Source organism: Egretta garzetta, unplaced genomic scaffold (assembly GCF_000687185.1).
Source record: "Egretta garzetta isolate BGI_Z169 unplaced genomic scaffold, ASM68718v1 scaffold447, whole genome shotgun sequence".
Taxonomy (NCBI): domain Eukaryota; kingdom Metazoa; phylum Chordata; class Aves; order Pelecaniformes; family Ardeidae; genus Egretta; species Egretta garzetta.
In genome coordinates this window covers 1,688,058-1,706,542 of record NW_009260397.1, presented here as the reverse complement: position 1 = coordinate 1,706,542, position 18,485 = coordinate 1,688,058, and the positions used below count along the sequence as shown (strand labels likewise).

At 42.5% G+C, this 18,485-nt stretch overlaps 2 protein-coding genes across 8 annotated transcripts in view; one reads left to right on the top strand and one right to left on the bottom strand.

The window, feature by feature from the left end:
- The window catches only part of CDK2AP1 (cyclin dependent kinase 2 associated protein 1), a 15,963-nt gene extending 2,216 nt beyond the window's left edge, over positions 1–13,747 (top strand). For both annotated transcript variants that reach the window (XM_009643125.2, XM_035898598.1), the window contains exons 2-4: positions 8,968–9,074; positions 9,922–10,048; positions 12,834–13,747. In XM_009643125.2, coding sequence (XP_009641420.1) covers positions 8,968–9,074; positions 9,922–10,048; positions 12,834–12,901 — 302 coding nt within the window. In that variant the 3' untranslated portion in view covers positions 12,902–13,747. The remainder of the gene's footprint in view (positions 1–8,967; positions 9,075–9,921; positions 10,049–12,833) is intronic.
- Positions 13,748–13,758: 11 nt separating this feature from the next.
- On the bottom strand, positions 13,759–18,479 carry CUNH12orf65 (chromosome unknown C12orf65 homolog). Of its 6 annotated transcripts, none has more exons than XR_004842562.1 (4): positions 15,970–18,479; positions 15,006–15,248; positions 14,301–14,836; positions 13,901–13,970 (listed from the first exon to the last, which is right to left on the bottom strand). XR_004842562.1 is itself a non-coding variant. In XM_035898600.1 (3 exons), the coding sequence occupies exons 1-2, from the start codon at positions 16,243–16,245 to the stop codon at positions 15,036–15,038; spliced, it is 489 nt and encodes a 162-aa protein (XP_035754493.1). In that variant the 5' UTR covers positions 16,246–18,479; the 3' UTR covers positions 13,759–13,843; positions 15,006–15,035. The 6 variants fall into 6 exon arrangements, 3 of the variants coding, with proteins under 3 accessions (XP_035754493.1, XP_035754492.1, XP_009641419.1); XR_004842563.1 differs by having other exon boundaries at positions 14,301–15,248; positions 15,970–16,280; positions 17,043–18,479; XM_035898600.1 differs by lacking the exons at positions 13,901–13,970; positions 14,301–14,836 and adding an exon at positions 13,759–13,843.
- Between the last annotated feature and the right edge of the window lie 6 nt (positions 18,480–18,485).

Here is an 18,485-nt window from a genome sequence, read left to right as displayed (position 1 = left end):
GCGTTTTTTTTTTCCCCCCCCCCCCCCCCCCCCCGCCGCTCCTTTTTTCCTCGTAATGGCAAGTTAGCAGCAGTTTGCTGTCATGCTGGAACTATTCCTGTCTAAGTTGTCCTCTCTTCTGAGTTCGGATCATCCTCAACACCCCCAGAATCTTTTCAATGAAAGAACGTCCTCCTCTGAATCCAAAATGGGCTCTCTCTTCCCTCCCTGTCTTCTGCCATTATCCTCACGCACCAGCTCTTCCTCTAGCTAGTGGTATTGCCAGCACCGTGGCCTAAGGCCAAGGGAGTTAGACAAAGCAGTCCTTGCAGTTGCACATATCGCATTCAGAGTGATATGACTGCAAATGGCCCCCTCCTTTCTGGAGCTTAATTCTGAGTTGAAGGAGATTGCTTCTCTATTGTGCTTAAATTAAATGCCCCCCAGCCAAGGAGTAGAAATCCTAGGTTTGCTTCCAAACCTGCTGTCCCTTTTGGCCTGAAATCAGCCCTGCAGAAACCTCTCTGTATGAATGCTGAATATTTTGGTCTCGGCCGACGGAGGGCTCTGGCCAGCTGTGGATCGCACAGGGATTTTCCTCTGGGAGGTAATGCTCCTTCCCTGCAGTGCAGGGCTTCTGGTGCAGGAGTATTTGGAAAGGCAGTGTCGATTCAGCTCCTGGAGCTGTGTCCTTGCTGCAGAGCTAACTCATTTCAAGTTTAGGCTGAGAGTGGCCGCTCTGCAAAATCATGTTTAAACTGCACTCAGTAAGTGGATCAGTGAGAAGAAGCAGTTGTGTTTGGTGGGTGACTGTGCTCTGTTCTTGCATGGGAGCTTGTTGGGGACTCAAAAACCTGGACTGAAATCCTGAGGGAGAGGAGCTGTTTGGGGGGGAGGAAATACGGGGAGGAAGCCTCCGTGGGTTGTTGGCAGATCTGGGGATGACTGCGGGTGAGCTGCTCTGCAAGTGACTCAGGATGCTGGAAGCATCCGGGCGCTGACTCCTCTGTCTCATACCAGGCTGGGGAAAGAAGAATGTGTTGTTACAGTAGAATTTGGTGCTATTCCTCTTCCCCATTGCCCAGGTCAGTGGTGACACTTCGCCCAGGGTGTCTGCAACCAGGCTTGCTGTGTTTTGTCCAAATTATCAGTCACCTTCCTTGGAGGGCCTGTGCTCTGGGAATTGGGCCCCTGTGTGTAGCACCCCAGGCTGTCAGTTCCAAACTGTGCTTGCGGAGCCCTGTTTAATCTCCTGCACAAGCACCTTCTCTGGGCGGTAGAAAGGCGCTCTGTTTAGGGACCTGCAGTGCTGTGCCTCTGCCTTCCCAGCCTCACCTGACCCTGCAGTGTCTCAGGGGAACCTCTGTTACCTTTTCTAACAACAGCCATGTTTTGATTTGTTTGTATCGTCTTGCTTATCATACTGAATCCTGTGAAGTAGTTTCCTCCTCGTCTGTCTTGTGTTTCATACTATTTAACTCTGTTTCTCTCTAAGAGGGCCAGCTGCTGAGCTGAGGTGAAGTAGAGCATCTCCATTGACTTCAGTGGAACCAGAGATTTACACCAGCTGTGAACTGGTCTGTAGTTTGTCTTTCCCCCTGTTTCCATGTGTTTTCTGTCTCTCTGGATATTCATCAGCATTCCTATTTTGTTCAGAGAAAAGTAGTTTTAAGATACAGAAGCCAGCAAAAACAGCTTGGGATTTTCCTTTGGTTTTATTCTGATTCTTGCAGAAATGTCAGGTTTCAAGACAAACCCTGTTGCTGTAATAAAGCTTGAAGACTGTTGTATGTAGGATCTGGAAAATTAAATTCCAGCAGACCATGACCTGCCGCACCTCACAGCAACCAGAAGTTCCTTGGTGAAAAGTGCAAATTCTCGCTGAGAAGTGAAATGAAAATGATTTTCCTAACTGGGGCTGTAGCTTGCAGCTGGAGAGACCGATCTCATTCGGTCCTGAGAAATGATACCAAGCACACTAGGCCATTCCTTGTATTATTAAGACTGCAGTGCGGACTTGCATGAGCACATGGCTTGCTTGTCGCCCTTTTCAGAGACATCTTATGTTTGATATTGTTGTCCATATTGAGAGGTTGGTTTTGGAGTGGGAGTATTGGAAAGAATACTGTTTGTAGGCAGAGCAGGGAGCAAAGTGTTCATGCCTTAGCAGAGGGAATAATTTCTAGGAAATATACTGTCCCGCCCCCCGATTCAAACTGAAATTTGCTGTTTCCCTGATCTCTTGAAGACCTTGTGAAGTTAAAAATGGTCTGAAAAGAAGCACACTAAACATGTTTCAGAATTAGCAATTTTCAAGTGGACTTGTTTGGACATTTTGAAAATTGGCATGTTTGGCTTTGTCTACCTGCGTGTTTAGCTTCAGAGCAACGGTATGGTTTTCACAGTCAGCAAATCTCATCGTCCCCACCCATCGCATGTTGGTTGAGTTGCGGAGTGGTTTTGGTTCATGCTAACTTGATTCCTTTCGGATAAAAGTAAACCAGAAGCTTTGCTCCAGTTGTGCAACACTGATGCTCCATCTCTTAATGGGTACACAAGGGTCCAAACCAAAGATTGAACAGCTTTGAACCATGCTAACAATACAGACACTTAGTCTGGGGGCCCAGACTAAAATCAAGTCTTAAGTTGTACCCACTCACCCCGACTACATGTGGTGTACACGTACCAAATGCTTTCATCTTTTGATCCTTTCCTGTTACACCAAATAACTTGCTAGTGTAGAAATATCCTGTGTCTTAAGCTAGAAAAGAAGGATGGTGGGGAGTCCAAGTGACTGTCTTTTGGTTTTCTGATTTAAAAAAAAAAAAAAGGCAGGGGAGTAGGAAGAGGAGACATAAAACATGACCGTTATCCACATGGAAAGATGAAATAGAATGAGGGTACTAGAGGAAAGGCCCAGACTGTGACAGATCAAAAGAGCAAGGCCTCTGGCTGTTACGTTAAAGAACGTCCTAGTTCTTGAGAACATATTTGTGTGTGTGCGCACTGGATTTTTTTAAAAGGAGATAGGTTTATTCTTAGAAAGGTCTGTTTCTACCACGAGGGCTGTTTAAGGGGGTGAAAATGTACCTTTCACAGCCAATGCTATAAGGAGTGTTTTCTGCAAATGAGAATGGGGTCTATTTAAAATTTAAATACTTATTGGACAGTTGGGGGAAATGGGGGCTGTCTGTTTTTGCTTTGGGATGGCAACTCCTGTAGAGTTCAGCGTGTGGCTTGGCTGTGCAGTAGATCTGCTTGGGTAGACATGCATGTGGTGCCCCGTGGATGGCAAGGAGTTCTTGTTGAACTTAAGCCAAACTGCGTAGAGGACTAAGGAATCAAATATTCCTGTAGTCAGCCAAAGTGCTACAGCTGTGATTCAGGCTGCGTTCAGATACTCACTGCAGAAATGGCTGTGCTAGTTGAAGATGTTACCGCTCCCCTTGTGCTTGAAGATGGCCTCACAATGTACGCTGGCAGAGCAGCTTACATGAACACTTCTTATGTGTTTTCTTGCAAAGTTGTCTGATTTAGGACAGTAGAACTTACAGCCTCTCAGTTAAAATATTCCAGTCTGGTTGCCTCATACTGCGTACTGTCAGGAATCAAACCGCTGTCACCTGAAGCAGATGAGGAATGTCCTCCAGTTGTGTGGCAGAGGCAGTGACCTCCATCACTGGGCTCTATATAAAGAGGTGATGACTGCTGGCCATCTAAATGGCAACAGCCTTTATGTTGCAAGCAACCTCAGCTTGGAGACTGTGAAATAGAGGTAGAAGCACTGAGATTCCACAGACTATACCATGTACCTTGGATAAAGTTCAGGCTACAGGTATCTCTTCTTATATATGCTGTCGTGGTCATGTGTGGAAAGAGTTTGTAAAATGGCAAGAGTTTACCTATGCAGGTTTATAGGACCTTACAAAGTGCAGGGTAGTAGAGAAACACATATCCAATGGCGTAGGCTCTTGGCTTGTTTAAGTCAGTTCTACATGAGTAACTCGGTGAGTTGAGTAACTACTCCTGACACTGAGAGAGTAAAACAGGGTGGCAGTTGAGCTGTGTAGATGCCATGGCATCTGCTGGGATTGGATCACCTTCCCCGTTATTTTTCCAGCAAGCAGCAGCAACAGAATTAAGAATTAAAACTTAGATCAGCAAATTGGTATTATTGCTCAGGCTCAGAGGCAGTAGCAAAGGTGCTGAAGGGTTCCCTGCAAACCTATCAGAAATTAATGGGAAGATTCCTGGTCAGTGGGAGTTCAGGCAAACAAAGATTGATTCTAGATCCTTTGTCTCCCTGGGTGTTAATTTGGTCTGAGAGAGACTGCTGGAAGGAAGAGATTTTGACACAAAAATCTCATGTTTGTTTGCTGTATTGTTAGACACCCCCCCTCAATTAATAAAGATTAATATTGATTAACAAGAAAATCACTATATTTTTGTGGGGAAAAATGCTTCTGGCAGTCTTCTGTTTGACTACAGAAATAAAAGACGTTGGCACAAGAATAAATGGGTATATAAAAGGTTTTGTGTACATTTAATTAGGAAAGTGGAGGGAGGAAAGTGTGTATATTAATTTAGGTTTTAAACAGCAGCAAGCACTAAGACAATTTGGGATGTGATACAGGGTGTCACTTAAATTCGGTACCAAGCACACTCCCTTTTTTATTCTGTCAATTCTTAACTGTCTTGTCTCCATTGTCATTTTAGCGTGAGAGAGCAAGCTTCAATTTAGATCCCCCCTCCTTTTTTTTTCTCTCTGGTGAATACCTAATCATCACACTGATTTTTCACTGGGTATTGACTGTGAGACTTCCTGGCCTAATTTTTCTTGCTAACTGCAATGGCAATAGCTGGTCGTTGGCTTTTTTTCTTTTTTTAACCTGAGATATACAGGATGTTCAGGCATGCAGATATATTTTGGGTTAATTGAGTAATAGTCATCCAAGACCCAGGGCTTCTCCTTGAGATTAACATACAAAGCGATAGGTGAAAAAGCTCAAGGTCTGTTACCCTGTGAGATACTAATATCCCCGCAATTAATTTAATTTTCATGATTGCCTCATCTTAAATTGAGGTGAAATCAAGGATTTTTCATTTTTTTCCCCCTCCAGCTGAGTTTGACTGGCACAACTTCTGACATGGGTATATGGAGGCTGGTACCATGGCCAAGTCAAATCCCTTTCTTTGTTCTCTGGGCCTGCTGCTGCTGATAAAGTGGTCGGCGCATGGCATTATGTCTTATTACATTTTTGATGCAGACTGCAAAGAAACGGGTAAACTCACCATGGTTACCACGATCTGTCATTTGGCAGGGCATGCCGTACTCAGCAATGGCCTCTAGTGTCTGCAGCACAGCTCTGCATATGTCGTGGGTACAGTAGACAATACAGCACCCCTGGCTGCTGAAGCGATGCAACTCTACTGATTTGACTGCTAATTCAGATCGGGAGCAATGCTCCAACTCTGGTGGCAGGTTCTTACTGACAGTTGACTACTGCAAGTTCTTGTTTGTTTTTGTCATTCAGCGTTGACTGAGTCACTGCTGGATCCAGGCTCCCATGCTGAGACCAACTACTGTCCACTGCAGCACCGTGTGTTGCAGGCTTTCACATCTGTGAAACTTTTCTTGGTCAGCCCCTAGATTCACTGCTTTGTCTTGGCACTTCCCGTTTCTAGTAGGGTTTTCTTTCATATCTGGACGTACCCTGCTGTGTTATTTCGTACTAACCAAGTACGTGTCATTGATTAAATCAACATAATCTGAAACAATCACTAAATTATTTGTACTATATTATCATTAACCAACATGGTGGCGAGAAATTGTTTCTTGTTTTGCAAGGGCTGTAGCTAAGGTTTGCTGGGTGGGTAGCGCAGGATTCCTGAGCCTGGTCATCGGAGTCCTTGCCTTAATTCTGAACCGGTTTGGAGCTCTTAGGTCTTGTATGTGACTGCTTGCAATAACAGTTCAGGAACAAGTCTTTGCAGGACGGGTCTTTTGTTTTATTGTATGTGAGGAAAAATTGCTTAAGTCTTTCTCTCCTTAATTGAGGTAATTAAGCCTTTTTACCTTGCAGCACAAGGGGCTCATTAGTGTTTTTGAAGCATTTTGAAGTCCTTGGAGGAAAGATGTGGTTTGCTGTTGTGTCATGTTTGATAACTGTTGAAATTCAGTCATCTGGACTTGAAGTATTGACTGAGTTGTACATACAGAAATCTTACAATTGTGCATGTATTTTGAGCTGATTATGTGAAGAATTAATTGAGACAATAGCTGACAACTGTGGTGTTCCTTCACAGTGCCGTACTCGCTGGGTGTGTTGTTTAGGTTTTTTTGGTTTTTACTGTGCTTTAGCAAAATGTGGCAATTGGCTCCATGTGAAACCTTAGCAACGGAAATGCAGATTGTAATGCCATAAAACTTAGCAGCTTAGTTAAAGACAAAGAGAAACCTTGATTTTTTTAAGGTGACCTAGTGACCAGACCAATTTGCCTTTTTTAGGATTTCACACACTCTCTTCTTGTAATGAAGACAACCTTACAGTGATACCCTGTGACAGATTGTGGAGACTTCCCAACTAAGGACAAGACTCTGTTCCACTCTCTTCAGCAGCGTTTTTTACAGTGTAACTGCTGGCACTTTTCTTTTGTAGTGAGGGGAAAATATGAATGAAATCACTTGCAACTTTAAAGCAAAGCTAGAGCCCCAGTGACTTTTAGCATCAGTTTAATTTAGATTTAAATGAAGGGTGGTAAATGAGATCTGTTCCTCCTATGAAAGACAGTTGGGAATTTTCAGCAAAGGAGTTTGTAAGGGGGAAGGTTTTTTCAGACAGCAGGCAGTCTGTGTCTGTGCCTACAGGCAAAGACAGCAGCACCAGTGGATGCTGGGGCACTTCATCTCTAAGAGTGAACGATTTGAATGGTGTAATGCTCCCTTAGTCCTGAGCGTACAACCAGCAGGTCCTCTAATACTGTTGTGAAATGGGCAGCATAATTAAGCCACCTAAGAAAAATCTAAAAGTTGTTTCTCAAACCCAAATTCTTAACATTGGGAGGGCGAGGGGAAGAAGAGTTTTGATTTTCATTTCTGGAGCAGTTTGTCAATGATTAGATTAGAGTCTGTTTCTTTAACTCTTAGTTGACTCCAAATCCTGTCACAGACTTGCAGAATGGCAAGGTTTAGAAGGGACCTCGGGAGATCATCTAGTCCAACCCTCCTGCTAAATATCATCCAGGCAAGCTTTGAATATCTCCAGAGAAGGAGACTCCACAGCCCCCCTGGGCAGCCTGTTCCAGTGCTTTGTCACCCTCAAAGTAAAGAAGTTCTCCATCATATTCAACTGAAACCGCTTATGTTTCAGTTTGTGCCCACTGCCCCTTGTCCTGTTGCTGGGCACCACTGAGAAGAGTCTGGCTCTGTCCTTGGGATATCCACCCTTAAGATATTTGTATGTGTTGATGAGATCCCCTCTCAGTCTTCTCTTCTTCAGGCTAAACAAGCCCAGCTCTCTCAGCCTTTCCTCCTAGGGGAGATGCTCCAGTCCCTTTATCATCCTTGTTGCCCTCCTCTGGACTCTCTCTGGGAGTTCCTCATCTTTCTTGAACTGGGGAGCCCAGAACTGGACACAATATTCCAAGTGGGGTCTCACCAGGGCAGAGTAGAGGGGGAGGAGAACCTCCTTCGACCTGCTGGCCACATTCCTCTTAATACACCCCAGGATACCATTGGCCTTCTTGGCAACAAGGGCACATTGCTGGCTCATAAAACCCCACCGGGTCCCCCCCCCCCCAACCTCCCCAGCCTGTCCAGGTCCCGCTTAATGGCAGCACAGCCTTCCAGCTTATCAGCCACTCATCAGCGAACTTGCTGAGGATATACTCTGTCCCCTCATCCAGGTCATTGATGAGTAAGTTGAACAAGACCGGGCCAAGTACTGAGCCCTGAGGAACTCCACTAGCTATGGGCCTCCAACTAGACTCTGCACCGCCGATCAGAACCCTCTGAGCCCTGCCTTTCAGCCAGTTCCCAATCCACCTCGCTGTCCACTCATACAACCCACACTTCCTGAGCTTCCCTATGAGGGTGTTATGGGAGACAGTGTCAAAAGCCTTGCTGAGGTCAAGGTAGACAATATCCACTGCTCTCCCTTCATCTACCCAGCCGGTCATGCCATCGTAGAAGGCTATCAGATTGTTTAGGCATGATTTTCCCTTGGTGAATCCATGTTGGGTATTCCTGATCACCTTCTTTTCCTCCACTTGCTTGGAGATGACACCCAGAATGACTTGTTCCGTCAATTTGAATATGATCTTTTGTAACTTTAGAAGAAGTAGCCACAACCTGAGGTGATGTTATTTTTCCTTTGGTTTTCTTACATAGCACAGTATGACTGTCTAAAAATGTTTGGTACAACACAAAGAGGAATCAATGGTAGCACTCTTTGCCTCTGATGTCACACAATGAGTAGCAGATCTGATATACCTCAACTGACTATTCTCTATGAATAGTTTTGGCATTGGCTGAAAATAGTACCGAGGGTGACTTGCATTGACCATGTGATGATACTTTGAGTTGCAAAATTACTTTCAGATAACTTGCACTGAAAAAGTAAAAATAGCACAGTACATTAGACTCATCTGTGTGGAATGTATATATGCAAAAATAGGGCTCCTTAATATTTACAGTTTGCCTAGGCAGAACAACCTGTCATGCTACACTCCTGCTTCACTTTTAGGCAAACAATTTGCACTGATAATGTTGCAGGCTATGCTATTCTCAAATGTACAGCAAACGTTAGAAAAGCATTAATGTAATTTAACTATTCTCTTCCTAGAAAATAGTGTGGCTCTGAAATGGCATTAGTGGTCTTAGACAAAGGTGACAGGTCACAGCTTTAGAAAAAAGTAATCTAAAATGTGTCCCAGTGTAACAGGCTAATTAATCTTTAGATAATAACAGATTTTTTTTTTCTCTTGCAGCTGGGAGCGTTCACTCTCCCTCCACAAGTATGGCAACATCTGCGCAGTACAGACAGCTTATAAATGACTACGGACCCCCATCTCTAGGCTATACACAAGGGATGCAGGTACAGCTCTGCTTGTTTTTCTTTAATCAGATCACCAACCCTACATTTGCATAGCAGCATGGATTGTGGCCTGTAATCTGAGGTGTTCCTCCCTCCCACCAAGATCTGAAATCAAACCCAAATGGCAGACTGATTCATCGCACATGTCTTGGGATCAAATTAGACTTAGCAGAGTGCTGAGTGAGATTGGTTACTAATTAACTGTTAGTCCCATCCTTTCTGAGTCACAGTGAAACATGTCGTTGAGTTATGTTCTGATAGTAAGGGCTCTAACATATTTTAAAATTATTTGTTAAAAAATTAGTGTTTCTGTACTGTTCCTTGGCAAGTTTATACTCTAAAATATAGCCTCATGTCACAGGCAGTCCTGTGGGCTGCTTCAGGAATCCAGCGGTAAACTTCCTGTGAAATGTATTTGACTTCACAGGATTTCCATTACCATATGGTCAGTTTTGTTTATATCTGCTTCTCATTCTCCCTGCCTAGACAACTTCTCCACAAAATATACACCTAAACATTGAAAAAGCAGAAAGAGAGTTAAATAAGCAGTTCTCAGTTTTCTGGTCTTGCAGGCCTGTTTTAATTTCTGTCCTACCTAAGGTCCCAGTCTTGCAGCTGCATTCTCCCAGTTGATCCTGATTTTTGAAGGGCATGTAGCATTGTGTCCAACTGTAGCAGCAACTGTAAAAAGAAAATCATGTTTATATAATAAACCTGACATTTTATTTTTTTTAAAAAGTGGCTTCTAGGGCTATTTCTGGTCCTCCATGCATTTCCAGTTGCTGTTTGTTTTAACTGTTTTGGGTTTAGCAGTATTTAATTGAGATTAATCTGCTTTCAACTACAGGGTACCAGCAGCAGCCAAGTACCGCAGAGCAAATACGCAGAACTTCTAGCTATCATAGAAGAATTAGGAAAAGAGATTAGACCCACATATGCTGGGAGTAAAAGTGCGATGGAGAGGCTAAAAAGAGGTAATGTTTAACTTTATTAAAAAAACCCCAACTGTCACATACATTTCGTGCACTGACTACTTGTAAACAGCTTCATGACAACTGTTCCCTTTGAAAGGAGACAGCTGTCTTGAGCTCATCATTAAACCAGGTGTATTAACAAGCAACTGAAACCTTGGGATACTCTATTCATGCTGTACTTGATAGATATACCAGGCAAAACATGTTCCCTGTGCACGAGGAGAGTTCCAGTTAATAATTCAGACCTCAGTTTAGAACCCTCAGGGTGTCTATGGATGGGTGCTTCTAGGCTCCTGCTGACTGACTTGCCCCTTCAATTCCTTTTACTCCTCAGTCTCCAAAATATACAACCAAGCATTGTTTACTTTTCCTCATATATATCACCCACCTACTTGACACAGGACTCTTTATACTAAAATGCATTTTGCCTAAAGAAATAATGCATTGTGGTAATCCACACTGAGGATGGGGGAGAGAAGAGCTGGAAAAAATAAAAAAAAGGTTATCGGTGAAGGCTGTTCAGACTGAGATGTCAAACACACGTTCCTCCTTTCTGTGGAGCGTTGGGCTCCATTACCTGTTGTCAAGTGGATGTCATTAATTAATGAGTCCACTAGTAAGGGACATAGAAGCTTTTAGGCCTGTCTGATGAGGTCTCTTTAGCTTTGCTTTGTCAGCTAAAAGGGGTAATAAATGCCCTTTCCTTGCAGTGTAAAAGAAACCCCCGCATACCCCACTGCTGACATCAGCTTGACATTGTCCTCTGCAGCGGACGTGGGAGGGATATTTCTGAAGGAGCAGTGGGACATTCCCCTGCTCCAGCTCCTGAAATGACCCTGAAAGGCCATTGATGGCAGTTGTGCTGGCAGGTCTGTCCTCCGCCAGTGTAACGTAGTTACTTTTTCCTCCCTTTCCTTGGTCCTTGTGCTGAGTTTGGCTCATGCCTTCAACCCTGACCGGGAATGTTACTGTAACAGACTAACTTCACCACCTTGCAAATCCCCCTTACATTTACCCAAGACTACAAAGCTTTATTTAAGGCTCAACCATTATGGAAGAGTAATATATCTGCCATGACATGCAATAAAATGACTAGTAGCTGTTCTGGGAAAGGATGCAATAAAGTCTGCTGATGAGTGGTAAGTGGAACCTGGCCCAGCTAAAATCAATGTTGCTGGAGTCTCTCTTTATTGCATTGCCTGAGTCAGTATTAATAGATCATGGCTGGCAATAGGCTAATGGGGACAACTTGAGAGAGACTGGGAGAGGTGCAGACATTCTTTGAACTGAATGGTTCAGTTTGATGAGGAAAAGTTGTTTTGCTGCTTTTTGCTGTGAGTATTTAGTTTGTTGGCTGATGTAGGTTTAAGATTCAGTGCTGCCACTGCAACTTGCCAGCACTGCAAAGAATCCCAAATAAATACTTTTTGCTGCCATCTTTTGGTCACAAACATACCTCTCCCTCAGTTTTGGGAGCCTAATGGCTGAAGGAGCATGTGCAAGCATGAGAGCAAAAGTGATTGAGGGTAACCACGTGACTGACTGCAGCCTCCATGGCCATGTGGAGGTTATTCCTGAATAAAGTCCCTGTCCCCAGCTCCACCCACTCCTAAGCACAGAGGCTACTGACCTCTAAAACTGGCCAAATTCCCAGTGTTCTACATAATTCAGGGTAGTTCTGCTGCATAAACTGGGCATCCTGCCACCAGATCCAGGTTTAGTGCACTGCTTTGAGTACACGTTTCTGCATCCCATGGCTGCAGGATGCAGCTTTACTTGTCTCTGATGATTTAACCCTCTGCAAAGCTTTGCACCCATGAAGTCCCAAGTCAGTACTCCTTGGATGTGAAGGCTGCTGTTGTGATCTGGGCTATCAGCCTTCTAGAAACAATCCATTATCTCTAAATAGAGATTAAACCTCATCTATTGCCTTATTGTCCTTTCTCCACCTTGTTAAGGAGCATGATTGAGCAGAGAAATTGCTTTCTATCTTATCCTGTCAGTAAAATATAACCTCGTTTGTTGTAGAAAAATCTGTCCATCTCATTTTAAAATCCATCTCAAGCTCTGTTCTTCCAGCAGCTCTGTGAACACGAATCTAGATTTAGTTCCAGGATTAAGAATCAAGGTCCAGATTGCGGGAACTCAAGGCAACAGGACTTGTAGTGGAAAATTCCACATTATGTCTATCAGATGAGAGTAGATATGGCAGCATGTAAAGTGGTGATGATTTACACTGGGAGCTGAGCCAGCGTTAGGAGGTAACTTTTTGCACACACCATAAAAAAAATTCTTATTCTTACAAGAGACACAACTCATGTTTAAGCAGTATTATGAAGGCTTGGGTTTCAATGCATCCTTTCAGAGAACTATCCCAAGGTATTAAGACTTTTAGAGCTTGCTAAAATGACTCCCCAAATAACTGTGGGTTTTTTTGCTCCACTGTAGCAAAGTAAGTCACAGGTAGGTAAGATGATTTCTGTTAAGTCTCCAATTTTAAACAGGCCTGCACTGCACATTAAGATACACCTGTCACTGCAGACCCACAAATCTTACCATGCTCTGATTCCTGGTTTAGTCCCTTTTCATTTTATAATGCCAGTTTGGGAAAGCAAACTTGCTTAGGAGCCACTGATGTTTGGGAAGCGAGGGATCTCTCCCTTTTCTGAGGCAAGCTGTGGTAGCCTTGACAACTTGGGACAGAAATACATAAACCTTTCTTTGGACTGTCACTGCAACTGTGACCTGAATGAGATGATTTAAAATATGTCCCATTCTTTTGCAGGCATTATTCATGCTAGAGGATTAGTTCGGGAATGCTTGGCTGAGACGGAACGAAATGCAAGATCCTAGCCCACTAATTCAGTTGCAAGATTTTCCATCTCTTAATGAAGAAAAAGTAACACTTATTCCTTTCGACTGTTGAAACATTCAGACAAATTCCTTTATTTGGAATGTTTTACCTTTCTTGTTTTGCCCTTAAAAAAATGTATAGTTAAGAATGAGAAAACAAGGATTTTTCAACTTACTGAGGGTTTGCATTTTGTAAAGACGTTAAAACTCCCTAAAATGTTTCTAAAACATGAAAACCGAACCGCATGCAGAGGAATGCTCTTTCTCTCCCAGGCTATATTTCAGTTCTCTTCTTACCCAGCCACAGTTTCATTCTGTTTTTTTCCTTTGACTATATTCACTTAACCCCAAACTGTCAATCTTTCAAAGTTTGACATAAGCTCTAAGGATTTTTTTTTGATAAATGCAGAATAGCATGCTGTACCTAGTAGTCTGCTAAGTCACAATTTGTCATACAGCATAGACCCTGCTTAGAAATAACCTTCCCCTTCTCTTATTTTTCCTTTTTTGTTCGTTTTGCATAAACATTTGCATGACTGTTAGTGCTTTGAAGTCCATTTAAAGTGCATGAGTTATATGGAAAATAGGGAAACCTATTAAATAATAACAAGGTCCTGGAAAGCTAATTTCTACTTTAAGGCTGGAGATTTCAGTTTAAAGTTTGCCAAAAAAAGAAAATTCTGGATAAATTACTAAAACTGTTATTTGCATCTTTGTATGTATTTATTACTTGACGTAATAAAGCTTATTTTCATTAACAGTTTGTATTAAAACTATGTACAGTCACTTTAATCAGATTCATACTCCTTGAACAAGTACTCTTAACAGGTTACAGATTTAACCTTCATGCAGGAGGCTTGAGTTCAGGAGCAGACAAGGGAACGGGCCTGCAGATTACTGGAGAGTTTCCATTCCATGGTACAGTCCGGACACAGTCAATCTCTGTAGGAAGGAGGTATAGTTGCTAAGTAGTCTCCATTGCTTTCAAAATAAATACTACGGCTTCGCTTCTTGAAGCACTCTCCCTTCACTGCTGAAGGTGAGACCTGGGTGGCAGCCAGGGAGGGTGCTGTCCAAAAATTAAAGAGAAGTTCTGGTTATGCAATTAAAGAGTTTGTAACAGGATCAAACTAGGAAAATATACTTCACTAGCCGCTCCAAAGTAACAGTAACAAAGGAAAAGCAACTGCATGTATTTGCATGAAATGGGAAACTGTCAAAATGAGTGAAGATACCAAAATGCCCGAGCTTAACTGCAGCACAGCATAAACATAATAAATGACTGTAATTCACTATCGTACAATCAACCCTAAGGAAGATGGGATAGCTGGGATATCTAATACATATGGAGGTACAGATACTTGAAGAAAATGCATTATTAAGAAGGGAAGTTAATTACTTCACAACTTGGATTCTGTTGCCTTGGGAAGCAGCTTCCAACATGTGTTGTTCTTCATCTGTATGACCCAATTTCACCTTTGAACTGGAAGAACATGACAGACCAACCCTCACTTGCAGGACTGCCTTCCTCCCCATGCTCATCACCACTCCAGGTAAGGTGTGTAAAGCTTCTGTTTGAACTTCCTTCAGAACTGAGTAGGACAGAGCGTTTGTTCAGCTAACAGATCTGGAGGAGGCAACCAGTGACTGGTGTCTCTGCTATCAGCATGTCTGTTTACGCCATCAGAACCAGTACCAAAACCTGGTCACTGTAATGGATTTATGTCAGTAGAGGCATTGCCTGAGTAAGGATGGAAAGCTACAGCCTTTGAGGACCATTCTCCGTGTGTACTGGAACCCCCCCAAAGCATCATAAGGTATCATCCAGGGAGAAGGAGATCTATTCAATTTTTTTTGTCTCTTAACAATGGTGGGAAGTTTATAGTTCCTTTTTAACAAGGACTGGTTTATCATCTTCTGAACTCGGCAGAAAACCTGTAATGAGATGATGGCAGACAGACATAGGAGTACACGACTGCTTTTATCACTTCAGTTTTACAGTAATAGCAGGTCACTACTCAGTATTTCCGTTGTGCTTACAAAGCCCTACATCATCTGTTAGTTTGAAAACTGTGTTAGATGTAATGACAAACATTTCCCTTACCCTACTAGGCCAAGTCAGTATTTCATGTGTTTATTTCTTATCCAGTTGTTGCATCTCTTTAAAGTGCTTTTTCCTTTCTAGGTTTTCCTTTGCTCTTCTTTTTTTCTCTTGCTTCTTCTTCTCTGATGCTTTCTTCTCTTTAAAAACATCGCTATCTTCACCTTTGTAGAAAAGGTCAACTTTTTCCTGCAGGATTTCTCTGGCTAGCTTTCGGTTCTGCTCCACTGATCTTGTTTGATGACACTGAAGAATACAATAGGAGATTTTTACTGGAACTTTAACCTGTTTATTCTTCTTCTGTCCCTTTCAGTCTATATATTCCTGTCATTACAGTAAAGAAACTCCCCTCTCCCCCAAACCAAGAGCATCCTCTCACCAAGAGCTGCTGGAGCTTTCGTATCCAGGTGATATATTTTGGAGAGGATGCCGAGTAATTATCTGCTACTGTAACTTGTCAGACTGGCTTTTGCATTAATCTTTAATTCTGTCAGTGAACAAGACTGCTTCCATATTACCTTGGAAAGCTTCCTCTGAGTTTAACTTAACTGTGTCTTCCTCTTGTGATAAGGAAGCAAAGATTATTTTCAAAGTATTAATCCACAAGAAGTAGGTAAGAGTAATGCTTAAAAAGAATGCAAAGTGAGTATGATCAATTGTTAAGGAAGACATTCTAACGAACTCACAGGAGAGACAGGACTGTGACAGCTGCCACTGAAAGGTAGCTACAATGAAAATACATTTTATTGAAAACTACAAAATAGCACTGCATGTCAAAGCCAGGAAGATCAGCTACAACCCCAAGCTAGTTCATCTATTGATAGCCTAAACTGCTTCTTGCTGGGATTCTTTACAATATGTACAAACTTTTCCTTCATGACATTTGACATACGTTTTACTATTTACTATGAAAGGAGACTTCAAAGACATGATGCAATTTGTGACTTAATGAAATAAAATACATTACCTTTACTACAATCCCAGATGGAATATGCTTCAAGACAACACAGTTGTTTGTCTTATTTGTGGCTTGACCTCCTGGGCCATCACCTCTTACAAACTGTTCTTCTAATTCTGCCTCATTTAGTCCAAGGAGATTGAAAGAGTTCTTCTTTCCTGCTGCCTGAAGTAAGGGCACTCTGGGCAGAGAAAATTGCTGCTTCCTCAAAATCCATGGTCTCCATGATTGTGTTCGTACTTCTCTCAGTAAGAACGTAAAATGAAATAGACTTGGAACACTCATACAGAAATGAGAACACAGTTTCTCTGGAATGAAACCTGAAATACAGGTAGGGAATGGAGTTTGCCATGAGAATCCTTGCTTTAAGATGATCTAGTTTGGCTGCATGTCTTGAGCAGTATTTTGATACTCATATTTATTTTCAAGGATATTTGAACTAGTTTCGTAGGCATTTGCCTTGAAATATTTACCATTCCAAATGGAATTTTGGTTCTCATTGCAATTAGGTTTCTTAAAATAGAAGTACTTTGTTGTTGAAAGCTGGAAAACAGTAAATAAATTAGTACTCCTACTGACACTTGGAAAATACTAAAGATTCCTAAAAAAAAGACCAGGGAGGGAAAAGAGGATATTTCTGGCTTGTAGTCTGACCTGTAGCGTCAGACTGGGAAGCCTTTGCTGACACTCCACTGGTGCCCAGGTTGTGTCTAGCTGGCAACAGTACCTGCAATTTACCATGTCGACACATGCTTGAACTACATCAAAGGAGGACAGGTGAGGCTGCAGGAATCCTCCTCTGAGGTTGACATAAACAGTGCTCTCAACTACTGAAAGCAGTAGCAAATTTACATAATGTAATTGGCCTAATAACGTCTTGGCTTTCCATGTTTGCTGGCTTACAGTCATGGAAGACTGTGAAGAGGAGGCGGAGGAAAAACAAAACAATCAAAGAAAAAAAAAAAGAACAGGACTGTACATAGAATATTTCTGTCCCAAGAGTATGGATATCAGAAATTAGATCTGGCAGAAGAGAGCTCAAGTAGTTTAATTAAAGTCAGAATGCAAAGACTGATTTTTACCTGTAGGAATGATGCATGACTGGTCAGTCAAAACAGCCGACTAACAGTACTTGGCAGAACTCTGGTACATGTATTTAGTTGCAGATTGATTTATGATTGAGTTCTGAAAATCCTCTTCAATTCTAGGTTAGTACAGGAATAATCCTTACCTAAAGGGATTACATGATCTAGACTTGCCTTTTGACCTTGCTCCATTACAGTGGTTTCAAATTTTGAGGTTGGGCTCTAGTGTGCGTAGGATTTGGTGTGTAATACAGCAAATGTGGAAAACTCCATTTCAAATCAGAAGTACTCCTCTACGTTGATCCCATTAACAAGCTCGCCCATCCTGCTCTACTCTTGTAACTTTCTATGTAGCCCATCATATGGCTTTGATAGAGGAAAAATAATCAAGGGGTAAACAGACCACCAGGATTTCAACTACTATTTCACATGCTGATTTTTCCCAGGTCAGGTTATTAACAAAGGCAGAAAAATACACCTGGAAGGATTGATTATCCTCATGGAGAACGAGGAATATTAGGTTCTGCTGCTGTGAAATTGCACTCTTCGACAAGGTGTTAAGCGAGCAATTACAACACCGCCTGCTGTTATGCTTGAAATATTTTATTTGATTCAGAAAAAATACTTCAGCATCTGAAGTGGCACTTAGCAGTAAACATCCATAAAAGTTGAACATAACTGTTGAAATAACGATAATTTTAAGAAAGCTTTTATTGGCAAGTAAAGACGTCCGCTTGGTGGCACTAGAAGGCAGTAACTTTTTTTTTTTTTTCTGCAAAAAACACGCAGAAAAAAATAGCAGAACTCCTACCTAGATCTGCAGTGAGCCTTAACAGCAGGTTTAGTACGGGCACTGCCTGTTTGAAGTGGCCTGTTTTGAAACCAAGACTGACTACTCTCCCAGCTGCCGCATCTTAATACGTCAGTCAAGGTAAACATGTTCTCTGTAAGCCTATTTCTACTGCTTGACACTATAGCTCTGAAACAGGACTAAACCTAGAAGATACTGGAGAGTTTTCTCGAGATTTCACTTAGCACAGAAAGTCTCCAAGAAACACGTGCCCTACAACGCAAAAAAGACTTTCAGATAATAATGCTTTAATTCTAAAAAGTTTTGCTTATGAGATTTTTAAGCATAGACTACGGAAGAGCTGTGTCAACACACTAATCTCGCATTTTTTTCAACAGTTACGGAAGGGAGCAGCCGTTCTCAGCTCCCCTGCAAAGGACGGGGCATTGGCACCGCGCAGCCCGGACGGTTGATGGAACTGCTTTAAAGCAACTGTTCTGCTGAAAAACTTGCACGAGCGACCGCATTTGGTGTCCCGTACGCTCAGGAAACGAAGCGAGCAGCGAGATTTCAGCAGGGGCTCCAGCACGGCTTGACAGCCGCCCAGCGCCCGCAGGGGCACGCCGCACGCCGGTACCAGGTAAGGGCAG

Bases quoted from the DNA above. Each gene is read 5' to 3' on its own strand.
- CUNH12orf65 (XM_035898600.1), bottom strand. From the start codon at position 16,245: ATGAGTGTTCCAAGTCTATTTCATTTTACGTTCTTACTGAGAGAAGTA. The intron at 15,249-15,969 runs GTAATGTATTTT...TGTATTCTTCAG, and splicing joins CATCTGGGATTGTAGTAAAG to TGTCATCAAACAAGATCAGT.